This window comes from Camarhynchus parvulus, chromosome 1A (assembly GCF_901933205.1).
Source record: "Camarhynchus parvulus chromosome 1A, STF_HiC, whole genome shotgun sequence".
Taxonomy (NCBI): domain Eukaryota; kingdom Metazoa; phylum Chordata; class Aves; order Passeriformes; family Thraupidae; genus Camarhynchus; species Camarhynchus parvulus.
In genome coordinates, this window is record NC_044586.1 from 42,487,627 (window position 1) to 42,511,507 (window position 23,881).

General features: G+C 37.3%; 1 protein-coding gene across 1 annotated transcript in view; it reads right to left on the reverse strand.

Moving 5' to 3' along the window:
* The window catches only part of CNTN1 (contactin 1), a 209,660-nt gene that overhangs the window by 33,323 nt on the left and 152,456 nt on the right, over positions 1 to 23,881 (reverse strand). The window contains exons 12-18 of the mRNA XM_030961150.1: positions 22,331 to 22,448; positions 20,573 to 20,723; positions 19,955 to 20,082; positions 18,489 to 18,664; positions 7,159 to 7,279; positions 3,892 to 4,050; positions 548 to 697 (exon numbers count right to left, since the gene is read on the reverse strand). Coding sequence (XP_030817010.1) covers positions 548 to 697; positions 3,892 to 4,050; positions 7,159 to 7,279; positions 18,489 to 18,664; positions 19,955 to 20,082; positions 20,573 to 20,723; positions 22,331 to 22,448 — 1,003 coding nt within the window. The remainder of the gene's footprint in view (positions 1 to 547; positions 698 to 3,891; positions 4,051 to 7,158; positions 7,280 to 18,488; positions 18,665 to 19,954; positions 20,083 to 20,572; positions 20,724 to 22,330; positions 22,449 to 23,881) is intronic.

Sequence of the window (23,881 nt, forward strand, 5' to 3'; positions counted from 1 at the left end):
GACTGATAAGAGAGTACGTTGTGTTGGATAATGTCACATACGTGACATGATGTAAGAAGACACCAGACCAAACCTGCAACCACAGAAAACTGGCATTATGCAGTAGAACACATATCCTGCCATGTATTCTTTAGTTAGAATACAAACCAAATGGCAAATGGACATTTTCCTTGTTAAATGCATATTTTTTCCTAAGTCCCAAACCACACTTCCAAACATGTCCACGCACTCATACACACACAGCCTGGCTGACAGATACAGTGGGGGATCTCTGAAAGATGCAGTATGATTCTGTTTTAGTAATGAAGACAAATTTGCCATATCATGATGTTTCTTTTCTGTCTGCTTTGATGCATTCACACCTTCATAGTTTGGTACTTGCTCACTACAATCTGTAGTAGCGGGTGGCTGAAAATATATTCACTGCACACTGGATCTTATAAACTGCGTTTTTTAGAGTAAAACCTAGAATTACAAAATTGATGAACGAAAATGTAAAAATTAAGAAACACATTTAAAAAAACCCTGACATTTTCTGTTTACGTACGGGCGCCTTCAGTTCTAATCCTCGGCGATGGCATGCTGGGCTCTCCTGTCCCCAGAGTGTTTGTGGCTATTATCCGGAATTCATATTCCATCCATGGAATTAAATCGATCACTGTAGCAGATTCCATATTTCCTTCAATATCTGATGGGTCTAAAAAAAGGTTAAATGCTTCAGAAAACAGCATTTTTCCACTTAGGTCAGCAACAGTGTGAATGATTGCGACAAAACTTGCACTATTCTGCAACAACACACAGAAAACTAAAGCAAACTTGACACTGTACATTAGGAATATCACATTTTACAAAGAGTACCCACAGCAGTGACTGGGAATTTGGAAACTATGACACTACCTTGGATAAATCCTTATTGACATGTAAGTTTTAACTGGGTGTGAACTAGTACATGTAGTTATGAGATTTCCTTACTAATTACATATTGCAGCTGTAGAATTTCATTTTACCGACAGACAAATTCAATGAGAAATTTGTAATGCAGAAACAGTAAAATAAAAGTTCATTATATGGATAGACAAGGGCTAGACATGTAGGGTTCAATCAATTGATGAAGAGTGGTTTATAAAATGTGGTCCTAATTTGGTGCACCTAATTAGTGAGCATGTTATAACTTGCTATCTGGTTCTGATCAAGAAATGTAAATGTTCTTGCAATTCCTGTGAAAAGACTTGTAATTGTCTTAAGGATGAGCTTGGTTATCTAAATAAAATGAGTAACTCATGACTGTCTGCAATTCACATACAATAGGGGTTGTTTCTATAGCTGTCTGCAGCTATAGAAAGACAGAGGATTTTCATTTATATACAAACAAGAGTTGTTTGTCAAATTAGAGTCTTGTGTTCAGAGGAGGATGAGAACTGAGATATTCTGCACTGGAAAGGCAGCTGATTTGGAATTAAAATATAAAATGCAATGCCTGCAAAAAACACAGGCAACAACAGTGTAAGCACTAGATGGTGACACCACTTCCCTCTTCCTAATGATCATTACATTTCATTCCAAAGTGAGGTCTTGAAGGAGAAAGGAACACACTTTCCATTTCTCTTTCTACCTGACCACCACCCTCCCTCATCCTTATTCAAATTATTTTTCTGTCTAGTCAGTAAAGCTATTGCAAACCTCTCATGTCATCCAAGTAGTGATACAAATTTAACATAATTTCAACGTCCTTCCTGGGATATCTGATCTCTTAATTTAATTTTACTGTCCCTCAGATTCCCAGAACCATTATGAACACTTGGCACAATGAGAATCTGAATCCCCTTAACTGGAAAGAGCAACATAAATGTAAACAACTTATTACATAATCCATTCATACATATTTCCATGCTGTGAAGTAGAATACACTTCTTTCACAAAAGACACTCAGTATTATGAAACCTGAGATGAATGATTTGGCTGGGAGAATAATGTTAGTAGTAACAATAACAATATTTCCAAAAGTCAATGCCAAAGTATATTTTCTTGTTTCACACATTGAAAATTAGCAGCATTAACTGATAGCCTAAACATTTGGTGACAGATCAATTTGGACTGTTCATCATGCTTCATTAATCTGAAAGTTAACACTGAATCAAAATGGGAGCAGCTCAGCAATTAGGTAAAAGCTTGCAGTGATGCCAGTGATGATTTTACCTATTTTGAGGGAATCATCTATTTAACAAAATTCCTATATGTGGTTCAAATGAAGAAGTAATGATTTTGAAAACACCAGAATAGTTACTGTCAACTTTTCAGAAGTTAATAATGTGTATCTTTTGTGTTAGTGTCATTAAAAAGGAATTCAACAATCTGGATTCCTCTCTGTCCCACCCACTCAGCATTCTTTAGGGTAAGATTCAAAGTCTGACTGCATGTCTCAAAGACTATCTCAGTAATTCTGAGAAGTAGAGAACTTCAGAGGTGCAGAGAAGTTCATCCCATCATGCCTATAACACTGCAAGTAAGGAATCTTCCTGAGAAGTGAGACGAGTGGTTTCAAGTCTGCTCTGAGTCTGAAACCAGTACTTACATTAACTCTTACACCCTCAGTTCCAGTTCCAATAATGCACAGCACAAACAAAACAGGATCAGTTGCCACCTGAAATTCTTCACATTTCCTTATTTTCTTTAATTGAAAAGTACAGAATAACTAAGAAATAAAATTAATTTATCCTGAGAAAAGCAGAGGCTAGTCTAAAAGGATTCTCCCTCCTGCATGTATTTTTACTGAACCAAATAATCAGTTATTTGAACAGCTCTAATTTCTACCTTTTTTTTTTTAAGTTCAAAGAAATCTACTCTAAAGAAGCCATTAAATAAGATATAAGAGATAAGAAGGGGCTGGGGAACCTTCTGGGTTCATTTTCCAAGCTCTTTGACATAAAAAATATCAGTGCTGGGTGATGGAGGCAATCATATCCAAGTGAACTTCATATACTACATACTCTGAAAGAAAAATATGATCTGAGGCAGAAGGCCTACTATATCTAACTTTTTACTCTAAAAAATGTAATGGATTTTCAGTTCAATATGTCAGTCTGTTTCTTACATGTCTATAGTTTCAAGTGAAAACTTAAATGGAAGACAATCACTGAAACTATTACTATTCTCAGTATTTAGAAATGCTGAGGATGTGATATCTTAATTCCACAGGAAAGCACTTAAGTTGTAATTTATAAGGGTGGGATAATGAAACGTATTGATAGGAACATTCTGTATAGCTTGTAACAATGTTATCCTTCATAAAGCATTCAGAGATACTAGTAGCTTAAAAATATATAAAAATTTATGCTTTTATGTTAAGTCCTGCAAAAAAAATTACATTAGCATGTCCTGTGCTCAGGTAGGCTCCTCTTTAACTGCAATTTTGTGGCACAATGATGACATCCAGTGGTTAGAAGGATAATCTTAGCTATGTTTTCTCTAGGGGTGCCAGTTTTAATGCAATTGGAACTTAGTCTGCTCCCAGGAAAAAGCAGACAATTTTAACCAGCTTTCTCCATAACAAATACAGAAATGACCACATCCCCTTTTCATCCAAATTAACCTGTAAATAAATTTTTATGATTCCAGTATTTGATGTTGAATGTTTCAGGCAACAAGGAAAGAGGCAAAAAAACAAGTATCAACTCTGGCTGGTTCTTTTCTGTATTTCTTGATATTCAGTTCAGGCCTTCAAAATGCTGGGAACAAAACTGCTGACAAGACACTGACAGGACAGTAAACCTGCAGCAGACATCAAGAGCATCCCTGGTTTCCTTCTACTGTGATTACTTTCTGATTAGTCAAACTTTCTAACAATCATACTTTAAAACTTACTGTCTTCATATCTTCTGGCATTACTCTTACCTGTTTTGGCATCTTTCCACTCTTCAGATAGAAAGGTTTTTGACTGGATAGTGTATTTAGAAATAGGACTATGATTGTCTGTTCCACGACTCCAGGTAAGTGCTACAGCAGTGTCTCTGATTTCTTCTATTCTTATACCTCCAGGGGGGCCTGGAGGACCTGGAAAAAAAAAAAAAAAAAAACCAGTACAATTAACAAATTAAATGTGCTGAAAGTATTAAAGTTCATCAACTTTTAATACTCTATGTAATGCTTCAGAGGACAGCTGCTCTTGCATTTTATAACTACCAAATAAAACTTCCATGATTCTTGCCTCATCAATATTGAGATAATTTTAAGTGAAAATATGATACTTTGAAAATGTTTCTGCTCTTCTTACCAAACAAAACTGAACTCAGGAAAAAAACCAAAACATTTTCCTTTTCAAATTCCACCTAATGCTGACCTTATTGGGGGGCCAACTTTGACCTACACTTCTGCTTGTGCCATATAGGCCCTGGCTGCAAGTTATGTGGAAAACCCTGTGATTTTTTTTGGACAAAAACCATACTGCAGAAGAGATTTCTATAGATCTCTTCCCATTTTTCTTGGCCTTCATATTACCCCAATGTGGTAAACCCCTCATCAGGTTCCAAGCTCCTACAAAATTCTGGTTTTGCTATTGTGCTTCTGTTTTATATGATACACAGTTACCTGATACATATTAACTGTTGTGTAAAAACAGATAGAATGCATTAGGACTATTGAGAGTATTTTCTGCTCCAACATTCAGAGATAATAATATGCCAACATGATTGAGATAATTATCCAACAACCTGATTGAACAAGTCCCAGAGAATACTAAAAAAACCCAACAGTCCCATAATATATTTCTCTGCACTATTTAGAGAAACCACAGAGAATCAAAACAAAACAACAAAAAAGAATGGAAGGAGATTTCTACATCAGATCTAAACACACAGCGTGTCAAATGTATTTTCAGCTCCTCTTGAGCTCTTTATTTTCTCCATACAGCCGAGCCAAAGGACGCAAATGAAATTAACAGAAACAAAAGCATACACTAGCATATGTTGCTCTTCCTTGGTTTCAATGAATATATCCTTCAAGCAAGCAATTTCATTCCTTGGATCTCCCTTTCAAGGATAGGACTAAATACCACACTGCATGGGGAAACGGCTTCTTACTCTTCACAAGGGATGCAGGAAGTAGAAATTGTTATTAAGAGCTGATTTTTAAGATGAGGGTTATTAGTTAACTCTCCACCCTGATAACATGCATATTTCCTGTCCCAGCTCTAAGGACACACACAGGTAAGGTTTGATGAGAGACCCATTCTCCTGCAAGACTGTTCACTTCAGAAGCCCTCAGGCTGGAAGCTATGGAAAGGTTCATCAGTCCCAACAACTTTCCTTCCTTCTTCAACCTCTTACAGTTTCTCCCCTCACCATCAGCTTCTGAAAATAGCATGTCACAGGAAATACCAAGGGCCATAGGAAAAGGAAAAGGCTCCATAGGGACCCACAACTAACCCCAAGGTTGCTAGTTGCTTTAGCAATGGGGCACAGTTCCACTGGGTCCAAATATAGTGGGCAGAGCCAGGTGCTGATAAGGTGGTGCTAGGGACAGTGAACTGGGTGCATCCAGGTGACAAACTGCTGCATATATCCAAGCAGTCCATCCAAGAGAGAGCTACCCACATGCCTGAAGCACATCCAGGAGGCATTCCACATTCCAGAGCTGGAAGCAGGCACATCTGTAACACTGCCCCAGTGAGGCCAACATGCAGCCACTGAGGTCTGTAGTAGCACACAGGGGCTGCAGAGTCTTCAGTGGGCTAACATCACTAGCAATTTAAACAATATCACATAGAATGATCCATATGAACTGTTAAATTGTTTTGTGAACAGATAAAACATCTTCATGTGCAGTGACAGTGGCTATCCTTTACTGCTCCACTGATGAGATGCTCTGGAACATAGCTCTTTTCATTCTCTGCTGTTGCCTCTTCCTTACCAATGCAGTGAAACTACAATCCCACATTTGTCATATTTCATAAGATATTTACTCTTGGCCTGGTAAGATGCTGAGTCTTATACTCACAAAAATGACAGCTGTAAGCAGAACTGTGTTTATTGCATTAAAATCTGAATTTTGAGAACGAAATGAATGTTAGTTTCTTCTACAGAATAGTCTCTGAGAAACTACTGGGTTGGAAGGGGAATCAGAAGCTTGATAAAGCACCTTGCCTTTTAATTTTTAAAAGGAATTGCTTACATAATACTAAGGCATATTAACAGATCCTACTCTTTTACTTTGCATATCTATTCTGTAGTTTCATCACTTACTTCATCACTTGCTTTGACATTTTATCCAAAACTGATGACATTTCATGGGCTGTTAATACCCAGTAAAAAATTAAATGCAGAAATATTCAAGTGCACAACAGCCTGAGATAACAGAAGCTCAGAACCATGCCACTAGCTATACTTCAGCTGCTACACAGTTCTGTGGTGTAAGTCAAATGTGGGGCAAAACACAGCAGCAAGGCAACTCAACGTTCAAGTTACATCAGTTCTGAATTGTCAGCAAAACAGAGCATTAGCACTTCAGAATGTGTTATGCCCACAGGCATAAAAGAAAGCAAAATGCCCAAAGGACATTAACTCATGCTATTAAAACGTCACATTGTAACAGATCCTGTAGGGTGCATACTGTATGAGCACGAATAGCATTTTGAGACTGCAGTAACACTTAACAGACATGAATCAGAGAAAAACTGAGAGATAAACTTAACCTCAGATGTCTTGGTTTTTGTAATTTGAAAACTCGGAATCCTTTTAATGTAGGCCTAGTATAATACACAATAATTTAATCCATACAGCTTTATGAAAAATGAGAAGCGACTTAGAAATGTATCCAGGAGATACACTGAAATGATCCTTGAAATCTATTTTTAATAATGATTTAATAATGAACACCAAATTAAACTATCTAAAAATTGCTTTCACATAAGGAAAACACCCATAATAAAAAAATCCTTATTTCTTTTCAGGAAAACACTTGCTTAGTTAGACCTCTAAATGTCTGCAACCAAATCAGTACCCTGAGTAGTCTTCTAGGACTTTGCTTGTTTATGGACTTCTCATTTTAATTTCTGCCATCCGTTGATGAGAAATCACATATCCTAAACAATCAGAAACGCTCTTGTCTTGGTGTCTTGTCTAGGTGAAAACCAGCCACATTTCTGTATTACCTGGAGAAGCTTACCTCTTACCACAAGGTCAGCTGAAGCCGAGGAGTTGTCCACAATTGTCTGAGCAGTGCACATGTACCTCCCTGCATGCCGCAGCTGGACATTTTTAATCAGCAGCTCACCATTGGATTTAATCTGTCACAAAAACAACACTTCGTGAAACTGGTAAACATCCCTGGGCAGCTATGTGATACTTGTCTACACATCCCTCCCAATTCACTTACAGGGGTTGCTATTTCTAAAAAGTAAGTGCTTACTTAGAGGATGGATCACCTTCAAACATGGATCTGATTTATAGGACAGCTGTTGAAAGTGTCCCATGTTTCCTGAGGAGCTGCAACTCCTTACTGGACATGAAAAAACTAGACACTTTAGTAAATGATTATTAACAAATCAACATTTCCCTCTTACTTTTTGAAGCCCATATCTGAAAACTAAACTTACCCAAGAATTTGTTCATAAACCACAGCTATATTATTTTTCTGCACCATTACTTGTTTTTTTTTTTAAGCACGTTGGCAGGATAGAATGTCATGGAGTCCCACTAACAGAGCAGGATGTTGTTTGGCTCTTCCTTTTTACTCCTATAGCAGTACCTGAGCTTTTAGCTCAGAGAGACTATAAGCATAGCCTAAACAAAGGTGCACCAAGAGCTGCCCTGTACTCCTCTGCCCTCCCTTGCTGCTGAGGCCCATGTCAGGCTGGAGATGCTCTTCCCTGGCTCAGCTCTCACTGCTCCTTGACAAACAGTAGGACTCCAGGGAAGTAGTTTACCTTTCAACAAGGCTCATGCACTCATCATCCAAGGCCCTAATCCTTTCTTAACACACTTCACCAACGCCAGACTATTGGGAAATACTCAGCCATGTTTTCAAATGGCTATGTGGGCCACTGGCTACCCTTGGCTGTGCAGAGAGGCAAACAGAATATAGTATTTTTATCCTGTGACACTTCTGAGTAATCAGATGTGCACCTGTAAAACAACGAGTGGAACAGAGACCACTATGTGCACCACAGCCATTTCCTAATGAAAAACACATTTTATGTGAACACTTTAACTTAAGTGTTAAAAAATAACTCACTTGAAATATTTTGCTTATCCATCCTGCATTTTATCCCAGAAAAAGATTACTAGGCTAAATCAATGGGTTATACACATGGTAGTCCTAAAGAGATTTCACTAAAAAACCCAAATGTTCTCACCAAAATACATCTCAACTTTCATGGGAGTAAAAGTGCTACAAAAAATTAATACATGGATTTATACCACACTATATCAACATGGAAAACATTCAGATTTCCTAATTCACTGAAAATTGTTCAAAAATATAACTGAAACACACTCCCCCCCCAAAAAAATCAAACATTGAGATAATTCACTGCAATCCATAGACCTTTACAAACAGGAATAAAAGCAATTCAGAGGCAAAATGGTATATACAAAAATAAACTGCAAAAATATTTAGGTGTAAGAACTAGTGCTATCATCATCACAGATGCTGGGTAACAAAAAAAGACCTTTGAGACAATCTTGAATAGTATGGGCTGTGTCTCTACATTTAGACATTTAGAAGAAATGAAATAAAGCTAATACCATCCAGTTTATGTTTCTTGATTGAAACGGATGGGGGAGAAAGCAAGGTTAAATCTTTTCCAAATGCTCTGAAATTAGAATGAGAGCTTATAGTCTATATTTAGGGGAGATTAAAATACCCAGATAACACTACCCTTTTCCTTTCCAGACTCCAATGAGGATTTTGGTTGCCAGCTTCAATTTCTGCTGGCATAAAATTTCAGCACAAACTGAAATCTGTTAGCATCAACTTTTTTTAGGTCCAACATAAGAATTCACATATTTAAGAAATTACTGTGGTAAATAAATAATTGGATGAAAGAAGAATCAAGCACACATGAAAGAAAGTGCTTGACTCTGGCTAGCAATACTTCAGCTGATTGCTTTACAGGGTCAGTAAGAAAGGCAGGTTACACTGTGCCTTCTCTCCTTTTGATTTACACAAGTGCTGCTAGCAAGGATCAAACAGATCTGCTGGGTCAGTGAACAATCCAGTATTCCTGATACATTCCAGATAATTTCTCTCTTAGTTATTATTAAACTATTTCCATATGGATGTATATATATTCACACTTTTCACTCAAGGCTAATATGGCTTTTAATTTGATTTTTCAAACCACATGCATCTACAGAGATGAGGAGAGTCCGGGACAGTGTCATTTCTGTGCTCATGCCTCCCCAGTTTATTCAAGAGAATTCCAATAAGACTGCTGTGGCAGACAGCATCCTTTGAAAATCTGCTGGGATTACTGCATAAGTGAACACTGTCTGGCTGAACACCTGACTAATCACATGTGAGCCCTACAGTGGCCTAAGCAATTCTGGCAACAGCTTCCAGGGAGAAAAATCAGTCAGAGCGTCAGTAGCTCTATGGCAAAAAAGAAGGCAGCTACCTGATCCTCTGTCCTCCAAAAATTACAACAAAAAAGCTGTAAAAAAAATCAAACTATTTGATTTTTCAGTTCCTGCTTTTCATTCGGTTGTTGGTTTTTTGGGGTGTTTTTGATTTTGTTTGTTTGTTTGTTTTTGTTTTTTTAAATTCTGCTCTTATTGGTTTTGGTTTTAATAAAAAAGACAAACAGTTCCCTATTTGACTGCTGGGTATTGGTTCATTAACACTAAATGTTATCCTAGAAGTAACCACAGTGCTTGTGATTCTCTAATAATTACTTGCATTTTTATCTGCAAATAAACGTAAGCAAATGCTGGGCAAAGCAATAACGTTTAGAAACAGATTATGAGAATTCTCATAATCATATTATGACTTCAATAGCAAATGACAGCAAATTCTTACTGGGGCTAGTACTTATTTCTATGTTAGCACTTTAATTAAAACAATTTATTGTATTTAATAATGATGTGCCCATATACTTGCCCTAACAATAATTTCCCTTACGACAATTTGGTCTTATAACCTAAATTATGAAAAACAGATGGAAAAATGTAACATAATTTTAAAAACCATCAAAAAATCATAGATATGGTGTTGCATCTTGTTGCTTCAGAAGCTCTCCTGGAGCAAGACTTCATGCAGTTGGTAATAAAGCTTTCCATACCTCAGAAGAAGCCAAAGTTCTTGGTGGTAAGAGAAGAGCTTACCAAGCAAATTAAGAGCACAGGCATCAGCGAATTCTGTCCACAAATTAGATATGAATGTACTGTATGTTTTCATCTCAAAACCTCAGCTTGGTTATGTTTAAAAATGCCTTCCTTAACTCAGAAAAGACTGAATCACAGACTGGAAATAGTGATAGCAATACTCAGAGATATTCCAAGGGTATCTGTGGTTCACCACTCAGTATTTACCAAGTTTCAAGCAAATACTTGCATCATATAAGCCCTATATTTATGATTTAATAGTGATGTCAAAAATAGCATTTTATGACCTATTTCTGAGAGTCACTGGTTTTTTTGACCATCACCTTTTCCAGGGCACTAAATTGCCAAAAGCCATCAGAATGCACCCCTGTACAATTAAATATCATTTACAGGAATCTAGTGTTTTGACTAAAAACAGTGTCTATCCATTCTGTTGGGCCCTCAGAGACAATAAAGGAACTTCTGTTAATATAAGACTTCCAAGACCAAGAAATAAGAAAGTTAACTTGCAGAAATAGAAGAACCTGGTAAGCAGAGCCAGAGTATGTTTTTAAATTCAGGTTCTAAAATTAGACATCTGAGCTTCAGCATTGTTTAATGCACAGTAGATGTAAAATGGTAAGAGAATCAATAAGAAGTAATCCAGAAGAGACAGGATTCTTGGTGCTGAGGTCAGTTTGTCCAAAGCTAGAAATAATGTTCAATATCTTTTCATTATTGACTATAATTCATATAGTTATAACTAATAATTCATATATAATTCATTATTAGAATTATTAACTCTAAATGAGCTCATGTGAATTGGTTTGATCCTGCCAGTACAGAATTAGTTGAGTGGTTGCTAAAACCAGAACAGATGATCCAACTCCTGTAGAGGTAAGTTAATGTAAATGTGACTATAGATGTTTTCTTGCTGTTGACATCAGAGACATAGGGACAACACCCCCAGTGCAACACCACTGTCTTAATTCTATTCACCTAAGACCTTGTTTTGTTGTATAAGCCATAGTTACAGATAAATAAAAAACTCAACAGGATAATGATGACAGTCATTCCCACTAAAGAATCTTTTCCTTCAGTGAGCTATATTTATATGTAAAGGATATACAATGTAATTCTACATTTGAGATGTGGACCGGGAAGTATTTCCAACAAATGTATTATTATTCTTCTCCATTCAGCATACCACTGAAAATTCCTTAAGACATTGTGCTTTGCACCAGCATCCCTTTGGTAATGGGCCTTGTTATTTCACTTATAACAGCAGAAAAAGCCTAGCTACTTGCTCACTTATGCTCATGGCTCACAGCTTTATGGCTGATGAAAATTCACAATACACTGCAAACTACATTTCTCTGAGTAGTGTTCACACCTGGCTTCCTTAGCTTCTGCTATCTAACTACAGATGGTACATGAATTTTGGTAGCCTGGTGAGTCTCACAAGCACATAAATGTTACAGTCAACTGCTTTTGCAGAGTATTTTTTAAATTCTAGCAGAGAAGTTGGCAGATCTTCTAAACTAATTACAATTCTTTGTGCTGTAAGTAGAATAAGTTTCCTCAAAGGCTTCTGCCAGAGCAAACTACTTGTTGGCTTCACCCTCAACATTATATCTTCTGCTTTCCTTCCCCTCCTTGCTCCTAACCACTGACTCCATCCATCACATTCCATGCTCACTAGATTATTATTAGACCATTGCCTCTAAATATTCCTCCAAACCTACCCAAAATTGGGTAGCTTTGGAGTAATACTTAGAATCACTTTCAGCTCACTAATGTCTAAAGGACCTCCCTAATACATCAAGGCACTGAGAACAGTGTATTGAGACAGTATCTTGAGAGAGTCCTGGAACTCTCTTTCATAAAAATCCAGTAAGCAGTTGATTTGGTTGGTCATGCTTCATCAACGATCACCTGCCACCTAATACATTCAAAAACTGTACTAAATGAGCTCACTACAACCCTGGCTTTGTTCTAGCCCATAAATAACCTCTTCTTCCTTATCAGTGTGTAACTGAACTTTCCTATTTTGATTTCAACAACCAGGTGACCTCTTCATTAGGTGAGGGAAAGGCTGTGGATGTTTTCTGCTGGACTTTAGGAAAGCCTTCGACACCATTTGCGACAGCATTATCCTGGAGAAATTGGTTTCCTATGGCTTGGATGGGTGGACTGTTGTGGGGAAAGAAAATGGTCTGGATGGCTGGGCCCAGAGAGTGGTGGTGAGTGGAGTTACATCCAGCTGGCACCTGGGCATCAGTGGGGTACTCCAGGGCTCAGTACTGAGGCCTGTCCTGTTTAATATCTTTACTGACAATCTGAATGAGGGGATCAAGTACATGCTCAGCGAGCCTGCAGATGACACCAAGTTAGGCCGGAGTATTGATCTGGTGGAGGGCAGCAAGGCTCTGCAGAGGGATCTGGACAGGCTGGATCAATGAGCCAAGACCAATTGTATGAAGTCAAGGCCAGGTGCAGGTCCTACACTTGGGTCACAACAACCCCAGGCAGTGCTACAGGATGTGGGAAGAGTGGCAGCAAAGCGGCCTGGTGGAAAAGGACCTGGAGGTGCTGGGTGACAGCAGCTGATCATAAGCCAGTGTGTGCTCAGGTGGCCAAGAAGGTCAATGGCATCCTGGCCTGTATCTGAAAAAGTGTGGCCAGCAGGACCAGGGCAGTGATTGTCACTCTGCACTTGGCACTGGTGAGGAGGCCCTTCAAGTACTGAGTTCAGTTTTGGGTCCCTCACAGCAAGAAAGACATCGAGGTGCTGGAGCAGGTCCCGAGAAGGGCAATGAGGCTGGTGAAGGGGCTGGAGCACAGGCGTGATGAGGAGCAGCTGAAGGAACTGGGGGTGTTCAGCCTGGAGCACAAGCTGAGGTGGGACCTTATCACTCTTTACAACTGCCTAAAGTAGTGAGGTGGGGTTGGTCTCTTCTCCCAAATAACAAGGAAAAAATTTCTACATGGAAAAGGCTGTCAGGCGTTGGAAGAGGTCAGCCTGGGAAGTGGTTGAATTACCAACCCTGGAGCCTTTTAGACATGTAGATGTGGCACTTAGAGACATGGTTCAGAGGTGGACTTCATAGTGCTGGGTTAACAGTTAGACTTGGTTTTCTTAAAGATCTTTTCCATCCTAAACTGTTCTATGATTCTCTAATTCTATCTATTTTACTCCAATTCTTCAGTTCTTTTGAACTTTCTATTAATTTCCTGGTCTACACCTGGAGCAAGGCTAAACACTCTGCAAGGAGGATTACCAGGGAAAGCAATGAGGAAAACTGGAAATTAAAATCCTTGTGTATTTTCTGCTGCAGGTAGACAGTAGAATCATAGAATCATAGAATAGGTTTGGGTTGGAATACAGATTTATACAATAAAATTAAGTGTCTCCATAGCAATCCATTGAAGCAGGAGCATGCAGTAGAATAACTTTTTCTATCCATGTCAGCCAACAAACTGCAATTTAAAATAATGTACAAAAAACAGGCAGCTGTAAATCTCTACTCTTCTAATATGACTTTTATAGTTCAACTTGTTCTTTGTTGTTTATAAACTCATCAGTTTTGGAGAAGAAACAAGCAAAGTATTTTGGCAAACACTGTCTCCAATCTAGAATTCATCTCACCACTTTCAGAAATCTGCAGTGGGAATTTTGGTATCTGGACTAATCACCTTTAATAATTAAATAAAGAAACAGGCTCTTCCATTTGTGTTGCACTTATTTAAGTGTGAAAAGTACCTGTCTGGTAGTGTATATCCAGAATATTATGAGTGTCACCCTAGAACACTGTAAAGCTTTCTGTACTTCAAAGAGAGATAAAGTAAGAGGAATAATATTTGCATAAAGAAAAAGCAAGCTTTTCAGTATTCAGAGAAGTCTACACTACTGCAGGTTATGCACAAGATAGCTGCAGGGATACAGAGGTGGTTATGCACAGACACCTTGGATTCAGAAGCTACTTCACAGCTGAATAGAGCCTGAGCTGTGGGTCCTGCAAGTTCTCTGCTGAATGTATTTGTCTGCCTTTGTGCCACGTCCCTGCACCGAAGAACACTGGAGAGAACACTGCAAACTCAGAATTCACACTTCAGAGTCAGTGTGGATTCAGCAAGTTTTGCTTCCTGCTCTGTAGCACTCACGACACTGAGGTGTGTCAGCCTCAGCTTGAGAAATGCCTCTTTGTGTGAGAAAATGTGAGGAGATAGCAAGTCAGTTGTCTCTATGACAAAATTCATCCCCTGGCTTTACTGTATCTTTCTATCACTACTCACTCTTTTTTTGCATACTTAAAGAGGAAAGCTTTTTGCAAGAAGGTCAACTTCCTGAACACTTGTACAGCAATTCAATTTGACTTATTAAAGATAAAATGGTGATAAAACCATCAGGGTTTCAGGTTCACTGATATCAATTAAGACAAGTAATAAATAATGTAGCAAACAGAAATACTGATGATATGGGAAGCTATTTAAAATGTATTTGTGCCATGATGTCACTAAGACAACTATAGCCTAAACCTGAACTCTTCTTAAGTCTACGTATAAGTTTCTGACTTAAACCAGTTAAATTATTATATTTCCTGACTATCCATAAGAATGGACTAGTGGGATCCAAAAGTATTAAAAAAATACTCTTTTTTTTGTAATGAACTTAAAGGAATATTCCTTTTTGGATATTTTATGTATTTTTAATGTAAACATCTTAAAAGTAATCTTTTACATCTTTAAACATATATGACAAGAAAGCAGATCTATAAATAACAAACAAACATTCGAGTTTTCCAGATTACTTGAAGAGCTGTATCTTTCTGGGACTTGAAAAGATGTGTTAATGTTTAATCCCTCAATCAAATAATCAGAGGAACAACCACATATAAAGATAAAAGTAATCTATTTAATAGTAAGATTTTAAAGCCTCCATTTGACTCTTTGGAAGCTAACCAATTCTTTTTTTTTCTTTTTTTCCCACTTTACATACTGCTGTCACAGGAAATGAAAACAGAACTGACAAATGTCCTTTTGAGAAATTAGTTTTAGTATTAATGTAATGCAAATTAGCTTTGCCTTCAGCAATGATGGAGATACCAAAGCTTGCATTTAAAGAAAGAAGAATTATGCAGGTGTTTACCTGAATTTAATTAGCATTTCATTATGTCTATATGACAATAATAATAGTATTATTTTGAGAACTGAAATACTGTGGCTCTATCAAGTTTCAGCAACTTGATCTGCATAGTCACATAAATTAATAGTGATATTATCAGAGGGATAGATGAGGATCCTTCATCCACAGGGAATTATGCACATGCTTCATATACCCAGTAGTCTTAATATTCACAGTGGAATATCTTTTTCTTTTGTGTTTATGAAGTGCTGGTGAACACATTTCAGCAGCTCGGGCTGCTGCTGTCAAGTGTAAACCAGCTCACTCTTTACATCCAGGAGAGCCTGAGCAAACCTGCCACCCAGCGACTTCAGCCCAGAATTGCCAGGGAGAGGGAAACTGGCAGGAGAAAAGAGAAAATCCCTTTGCTTGCCCAGAAAGGAGAAAAACCCTTAATGCCACAATACAATAACAAATGAATAGAAGAGAAATACAGAAACTGCATATTTGTCTTAATTATATCCTACATAAACCATTGCATTGGATTTGCTGAATTCTGCATTTGTTATTACTGAAGCACCAAATCATCTAATACCTACAAATGCACACTTCAAATCCAATCCTACTGTCTCCTCTGTCCCAGATAAAGACCAAGGTACCTGTGGAAGAGTAACAAAGACTATTTGCACTTGCTTTGCATTTGAAAGCCCTGAATTAAGGCTTAGGAATGCAAAACTAGATGACAACTCTCCTAAAAGAATTTCTACCAGTTTTGACGGATCAAATAGAAAACAAACCAAGAAATATCCTTCAGGAGGAAGGATATCCTTCAAGGTATCCTGAAGTAAATTAATTGATATTTAGATCTAAATTACTTAAAGGTCTAAGTGAATTAAGGGTTCTTCATCTGCTTTTGAATCCTGTAGAGTATCTACCCTATATCTACTGAAAAACAAAACATTCCAGCACAAGATTCATCACCCACATGAAGAGAAGCACCTCTTTCCCTCCCTCTGCAGACCACAGAAAGTTTGTAGAGACCAAGGTAGTCTAGAAAAGGTAGGGTTATTTGGTTTTGAAATGAAGCACTTCAAAAAAGGACATAAAGTACTGTGGAGATAATCAGAATTTGAGATCAGGAGTCCAGGACCACTGGCTATCCAGAAGATGAAAGAGGTAGCTGGGAACTAAACTGTCAATCTTCTTTTTGGTCCCACATTTGTCAACTTGAAATGCTTGGCTAGAAAGTGCCTTAAAAGCAGGATTAAATTTCAGAATTAACTTCTCCTAAAAGAAAAAAAAAATCCAGTTTACTTCTATTTTCTTTATTTAGAGAAAACCCCAAAAGTGTGTTATCAGTGATATACATTTTTTTGTTCAACATTTCAACACATGACCCACAGATGGAGTGCTTTCTCTTGCATTACAAACTCTTCTGATAAAGCCATTTTTACCTTCCTTCCACACCAAAATAACCAATTCATTAACACTTTCAATCTTCTTTTCTGCTCTGTGGAACAAATTTCTTTGTGTGACATCTGTCAGGTAGCTTAAAGCAATCAACTAAATAAAATCCAACACAGACTGATTTTATTTGCTCTTTCACAAAGAGTAGGTTTAGTGGGGCTTTACTCTTTAAGCTCGTATTTTGTCTGACACTCAGACTCATTCCAGTCTTTATATAAGCACATACAATTAGGAGGCAATTCAAGCTTTTCCAAGGTATTCCTATGCATCAATTACTCTACTGGGGTGTAAATATAGACCTATCAAAAGTGTGACTTAATAGCCACCTGCAGGAAATGTTTTGAAAGATGCCAGTGTACTGGAAAATAACTACATACTTATTCATTCCTGAGGCAACACAAAATACACTGCAGACTACTTACTACCCTGCTATTGAGTGTGGACACAGCCTGTCAGGAGATTTATTGCAGAAAGGAGGGTATGTCTTTGGGTTTGAACATTTATCAGCTGATCTTAGACTATTTCTACTGGCTTGCTGGACAACGACATGTTCTCTCGCTGAAAGGGAGCAGTGTGGCTTCTTAACTATGTCTTACAACTCAGCAAATGAGCAGGTTGAGGCAACTCTTGACTCCTCAAAGGGCTGTTTTGTTCCAAATCAGACTAAAAAGTTACATTTTAAACAAATTTTTACATAAAGATAAACAGATACTGAAAGCAAAAAAAGGAATCTCTTGGTCCATGGAAAATCAGATAATATTGCCAGCCTAGCAAAAGGACTCTTCAGGGGGCACTGGTACATCATTTTGAACGGAGTTGAAACTAAATGTGATCCCTGGTGTTCTCAGACACTATAACTACCATTAGCAACTATTTCTCTCCATACCCAGAGTTTCTCTTGGGAGCACAAAAAAAAATGGTATCTAAATATGAGGATTTTTGAAAAATTTAAATCCAGAAAAGCAGAATAAATATTTACACAAGTAGGCAGCCACTTGGAGGTTGCTGAATATTAGGCAAATCAGCAGGTGAATAGACATAACAAGAAGGATTTCTAATAGAGATATTAATTTTAAATAAACCTGATAGAAGACTCTAAAAACATAACCATATATGCAAATACAACGGAACTATGATTGTTCTACATGCCAAAATGAGTGTCTTTGTATTAACTTGTTTAGCCTTCTCATATAATGCTCTTCCTCAGTGTTTACAGACTGTTTGACTCCTACCCACCATCTGGCCCAGTTTCATGCCAAATTCCAAAAATACTGGTGATAAAAACATAGGTAAGTTAAAATTAATGCACATGCATACTTTTTTGAGGTAATTTGCACGCTGTTTACAATCAGGCTATCTACTTACCAGCTATTTTCACTAATAATCAGAATGGGATTTATCTGAGGTACCAAAATACATCAATTCAGATATCTGATTTCAGGTACCTGCCTGCAAGTGTCTATGTGTCTGTAAGGTGTCTGAACTGTAATTCTATTTGATGTTCTTGGCTTACTGGACCCAAACTGTCACAGAAAAGACAACTATTCACAACAAACAAAACTAGGCTTTCATGTATTAAATAAGGTTCTATAGTATCTTACCATAACATTCCGCTCATAATGCTCGTGTTCTTTCTCAAAATCTATTACAAAGCCATTTAGAGACCAGATAAATGTCAGGTCTAATGTGGGATCATGGGATGCAATGCATTGCATGGTAGCATTCTCTCCAACGGTGACATCAACATTCAACGGAGCTAAAGTAATTCTTGTAGCTTCTGTGAAGTTAATGGCAAACATGGAAAATTCCAACAAATAAATATTTATTAAAATATAACCTCAGCTTCATAACTGTTTGATCATACATTAAACCACTCCGTCAAAGTCTAGTTCACATGTTATTCATACAACTACATTTCAAAAGACCAAACTGAAGACAATTAAGAAAGCATTTTATAACTAAAATACCTGGCTTCTGTTTAGCTCTTTAAATCTCTGAATCACATTACAACTATTTTTATTCATTGACTCTGTCTCAAGTAGAAAGAAGACACATGATGAGTCCTACGTGATTTGTGTTGCATTTCTTGTTTCAATTATAACATTTCCTATGTTTTAAAACTTGTCTCTGTAATGAATGAAAGTTCTACTTGGTTAGGCCAAGTCAGATTTTCATTAGAGCATTGTGATCTTAATTTAACTATTGAGAAACAATATAATAGATGCTTAACAAATTGTGTAAATAGCTACATGTGAAAAAGAAGAGAAAACAATACCAGAAAAGAAAGAAAGCACATCAGCAATGAGCTGTCATGTCAATCCAGCATGATTTCTGGAACAGAGATTAAAAACCTATTTGACAAATGAGTCTTCCACTATCAGTGGTACTTGATAGACATGGGTCTTACAGAATGTTGTCCTTCCTGTCTGTAGTCTAGAGTTATTTAGTTATTTGACATCAGATTTAAAATACACAATTAAGGCTATCAGTACTCAATGAGTAAATAAAAATACTGATAAAGGAAGGTAATTTAGAAGCACAATCATATGGATATATGCCCTCATCTCACAAATTTCATGCATATTTCTTTAACTGCAATGCTCTCTCAAACATGCTTATACCATCACCACCACAACACCAAAACTACCACCAAAACAAACTAATAAACAAACAAACCAAACCAAACCCCCTACAAAACAAAAAAACACAACATGAAGGAAGGTTATCAGGAGTTCCATTTCTCTGAGCCATGGCCCCAAGAACACAACTTAGCATGAGTGCTAAGCTACCAAATAAAGGGAATGCATTAAAATAGGTTAATTCAATGTATCTTGTTTAGTACAGAAAAATCAACCCTGAAAATTGAGATACAGTGTTAGAACTGACGCAAACATACCCAGTTTCAACTGAGCAACATCCTTTAAAAGCATCAATTCAGTGTTAATGAGCAACTAAATCAGAAAGATGTAGAACAGCTTGAAAAAGTAGTGCAATGCTGGAACAAAAATTAGTCATTTTGAACTAAGGGATTCTGCCCAAAACAAACTACTGCAATTCTGAGGCTTACCTGTCATTTCTAGAACACCAGTGCTATTGGCTTTTCCTCGGTTATTTTCTGCAAAACAGGTGTAGCGACCTTCATCCAGCTTTGTGACATTGATAATTTCCAGGCTCCCATCATCCCAGATACGTATGCTATAGAAAGTGCAAGAGAAAATAAATTCTATATTAGAAAGCAATGCTTCCTGTAGAACTGTAGTAAATGAAAGAACAAACCACAAACATCATTTGCAAGCTCACATCTAACTACTGGATTTATAAACACACCTACAGTAAAAAATATTTGAAGAGACTGCGGATTAGACTGAGACATTAGATGTAGACATCAATCTCAGATTGCTGGAGCAAGAGAATGTACTTCTATTCACTTGTACTCATTCAAGTATTTTTCTTAAGAGTCTTATGGTACAATTCAATTCTTGAACCAGACTGGGTAAAGATGGATACCCTGCTAACTCTTTGAATCCATCCTGCCAGCAACATTTTGGCATATCATTTTCCTGAAGTTATACACTCTCCTGTCCCTGAAGTCTGCAAAATGGAGAATCATCCTATGGGATAGACAGACAGATACATAAGGTTACACTTTTAACGCTCAAAGTGTTCACTGACAGTCAATACTAACCGGCTCCCATTTACAAGCAATTCTGTTCCTTTGCTCCAGGAGAATTTTGGCTTAGGAGCAGCTTTAGGCTTGCATTCAATGATTACACGTCCCCCTTTAGCTGCTAGGATTTTCTTCTTCATAGGGTTAAATTCAAAAGTAGGAGGTGAAGCTGAAAGCAAAAATTAACACAAATACTGCTGTTAGTGATTTTACTGCAAAACAGAATTTGTTTCCAACATACAATAAAAGACAGAACTACTGAATTGTTTACAAATGTTCATTATGCAGACTAGTGAGAAAAATATTAACAATACAGAGATGTACTTGAAGTACATAATCTACAAGAGACATGAAAAATCATTATGTAGTTTTGTGCTGTGTTACCCTAGAGATTTCTTTCTATTGATTTCTGAACTTTCATCTGAGTTTAATCTAACAAGATCAAAGTCCACTGAAAGTTTCTCCCTTTCAAAAGGCCTTTTGATCAGTCCTAATAAAATTCAGATTCCTGGAGATAAATTTCTTTAACAAGATGCTCACTCAATCATAATTCAAAAGAATAGTTTGGTTTACTTTCCAGTGGTTTTAACCGTCTCTACAAACTAAAACTGTGCCCTTCTTATTCTTTGTGTTTTTCTGTTTGGCCAGCTGCTGTAGATGCATTCTCAGATGTACAGGAGTATTGAGCTATGACTGTCATAAGCACCACACTTATGTCTCTGAGGTCAGACCTTTGCTTACTAATTTTTCCTTTATTTGAAACCAAATTAAAGAAAAAAAGTTTTTAATTATTTTGCATCTTGGCATATCAGCAAGTTAGTCATGCCAGCAAGTGTGCGCACAGCCTGAGGAAATAAGGCCATTATTTAATTACAAAAGTACAGAGCAAAACTCTGACCAATATCCACATATTACCAACACTGAATTTTGAAAACACACATATAATAAGTGCTCATTTTGTGTAAACCAAGCTGGTAGTGAGTACATAGCAATGGAAGAACAGTGTAGAATGAAACATTGTTGCGCAATGGGTTGGGAAAACCAAGAATAGTTTAGTTCTTGGGAAAGTCTGAAGGCAAGTGTGAGATGGAAAGAGCAGCAACTACCACAGGGAAATTTAGAAACATACAGCCAGTGTGTCTGCTCTAATGAAATCAGTAAAAACATCAGAAATTGTTTAAAGGCTGAGAACTTTGGATCTGAGAGTCAAACTTTCAACAGGATGCTCCTCAGGAAAACACAGTGGACTCGTAACTACATCCAGCCATCAAATGGCACAGCTATTTGTGGGCAAAACCAGACATTGGGACTTCAGTGTAAGGGTCTGCAGAAAGCAAAACCAAAGGAGAGAACAAAAATGAAGAGCTTCAAAGACCAAGTAAGTGACAACATGGTTTCCTAAAAAACAGATTTTACATCACAGAGGAGTGATCATATGTGAGCAAAAATGAAAATGCTTCTTAAGCAGTTTTGAAAGCTTAAAAGCAACTCTATGAGCTTTGTATACCTTCAGCACTATCAGTTCCTCTGACGGGGAGAACCAGGAAACAAGCATTATAAATACAAACTGAACACATGCCCCACAAGTTGGTAAATTTATTCCTCAAGTTGTTGTCAAAAACTAGCTAGAGAGCTCAAATAAACCCCATCTCACTTAGATAGAGTGAGAGTTCTTAGCTTCATCCTCACAGGAATCTGCTATCAAACAGTACTTGCAAATATAACTGCTATCTTACTCAAGCCTGAAATAGTAAATAGAGAAATAATCCCACTGACCCACAATCTTCAGTTCAGCATTTGCATAAATAATTCCATGCTTGTTTTCTGCTATACACTGGTACATGCCGGCATCATCAAAGGTCAGACTTTGCATTCTTAGTTCACCTTTCCGGAACTAAAAAACAGAATCAATAAAATAACAAGATATTAACATAAACTACATAAGCTGAAGAATACAGACCCATCCACATTCTTTTTTTTTTTTTCTTTTTCAGTAACATTGGGTTCATCTTTTCCTAAAGAAAGAGTCATTGTCATTCAATATTTAAGTTTCTGGGAAAGTCCTAGCTGAGTGTCAGTAGAGAAATTTACTCGCCAGTCCCCTGTTATCATATCAATGCACACTACTGATTCAGAAATAAGAAACAAGGAATTAAATTAATTTTATGCTCATAAGCTTTGTTATGCCATGGTCACTTATCAGTGCTTTCTGTTGTTACATCATTTTACAACAGGAAGAAGTCAAACCAGGTCCCAGTGAGGCAGGAATTTTTCAGAAGATTCCTCTGAGAGATAGTACAAACTATTTTCTATTACTTGGTTTTATAGTAAAAAAGCAAAAAACAGTCAATCAAAGTAAGGTAGTTAAGGTGGGGTATTTTGTAAATGTAGATGTCAATCAATTTTTGAAAGATCATGTTAATGTGTTCTGTTTTCTTGAGAAAATTAAGCTGAAAGCTTTAACTCTTGTATCTAAGTGCATTGGAGTGCATGGGGTAGTGGAAGATTAAGAGAATAGTACTTAGTTGTAAAGAGAACAGATTAAAGGAAGCATATTTTCTGACTATTTTATGTGAAAATGTTTTAATCAGATTTTATACAAGGAATCTTTGTTGTGCTCTAAATGAAAGGCCTAATTACATGTTATCTGATTTAGAAACAAATTATATTTTCAAGGCAATTAACATTTCTGCTATCTTCCATTTGGAAATCATCATATCATCATAGTAACACACAGCATAATCTTCTGGTGTACTACTGGAGACTTGCACACTGCGTTCTGCAATCCAGTATGCAGATTCTGTTAGTGAAAGCCAAGTTCAGTGGGGACCAGCAAGTAACTTGTAATTTGTTTGGAATAACTACCAAAGCTAGACAAAAGCATTGTTTTTCCTGGTTAAGCCACCTCCATATAGCAGATGGTGATATCCCTGCTCTGCCTCCAACATCATTTTTCTTAAGGTATACAGTCAAAAACCAAGCTGCCTCATTGTCTTTTTTGTTTGTTTGCCAAGAGTCACTACAGCTCAGCAGATGCAGAGCTGCACTGTGCCCTCGTATTCTCTTGGTTTTTTAATGGCTTTTCATGTAGCGTAAGCACTAGACTTTGAATACACTGTTGGAATGCCTGAACAGGTTTTTCGCAGAGAAGTTGTGGATCTTCCATCCCTGGAATTGTTCAAGGGCAGGCTGGATGGAGTTCTAAGCAACCAGGGCTAGTGCAAGGTGCCCCTGCCCACGGCTAGGGGGCTGGAACTAACAATCTTTAAAGCACCTTCCAACACAAACCATTCTATGATTGCAGGATACTAGGAGAGAAAATTTACT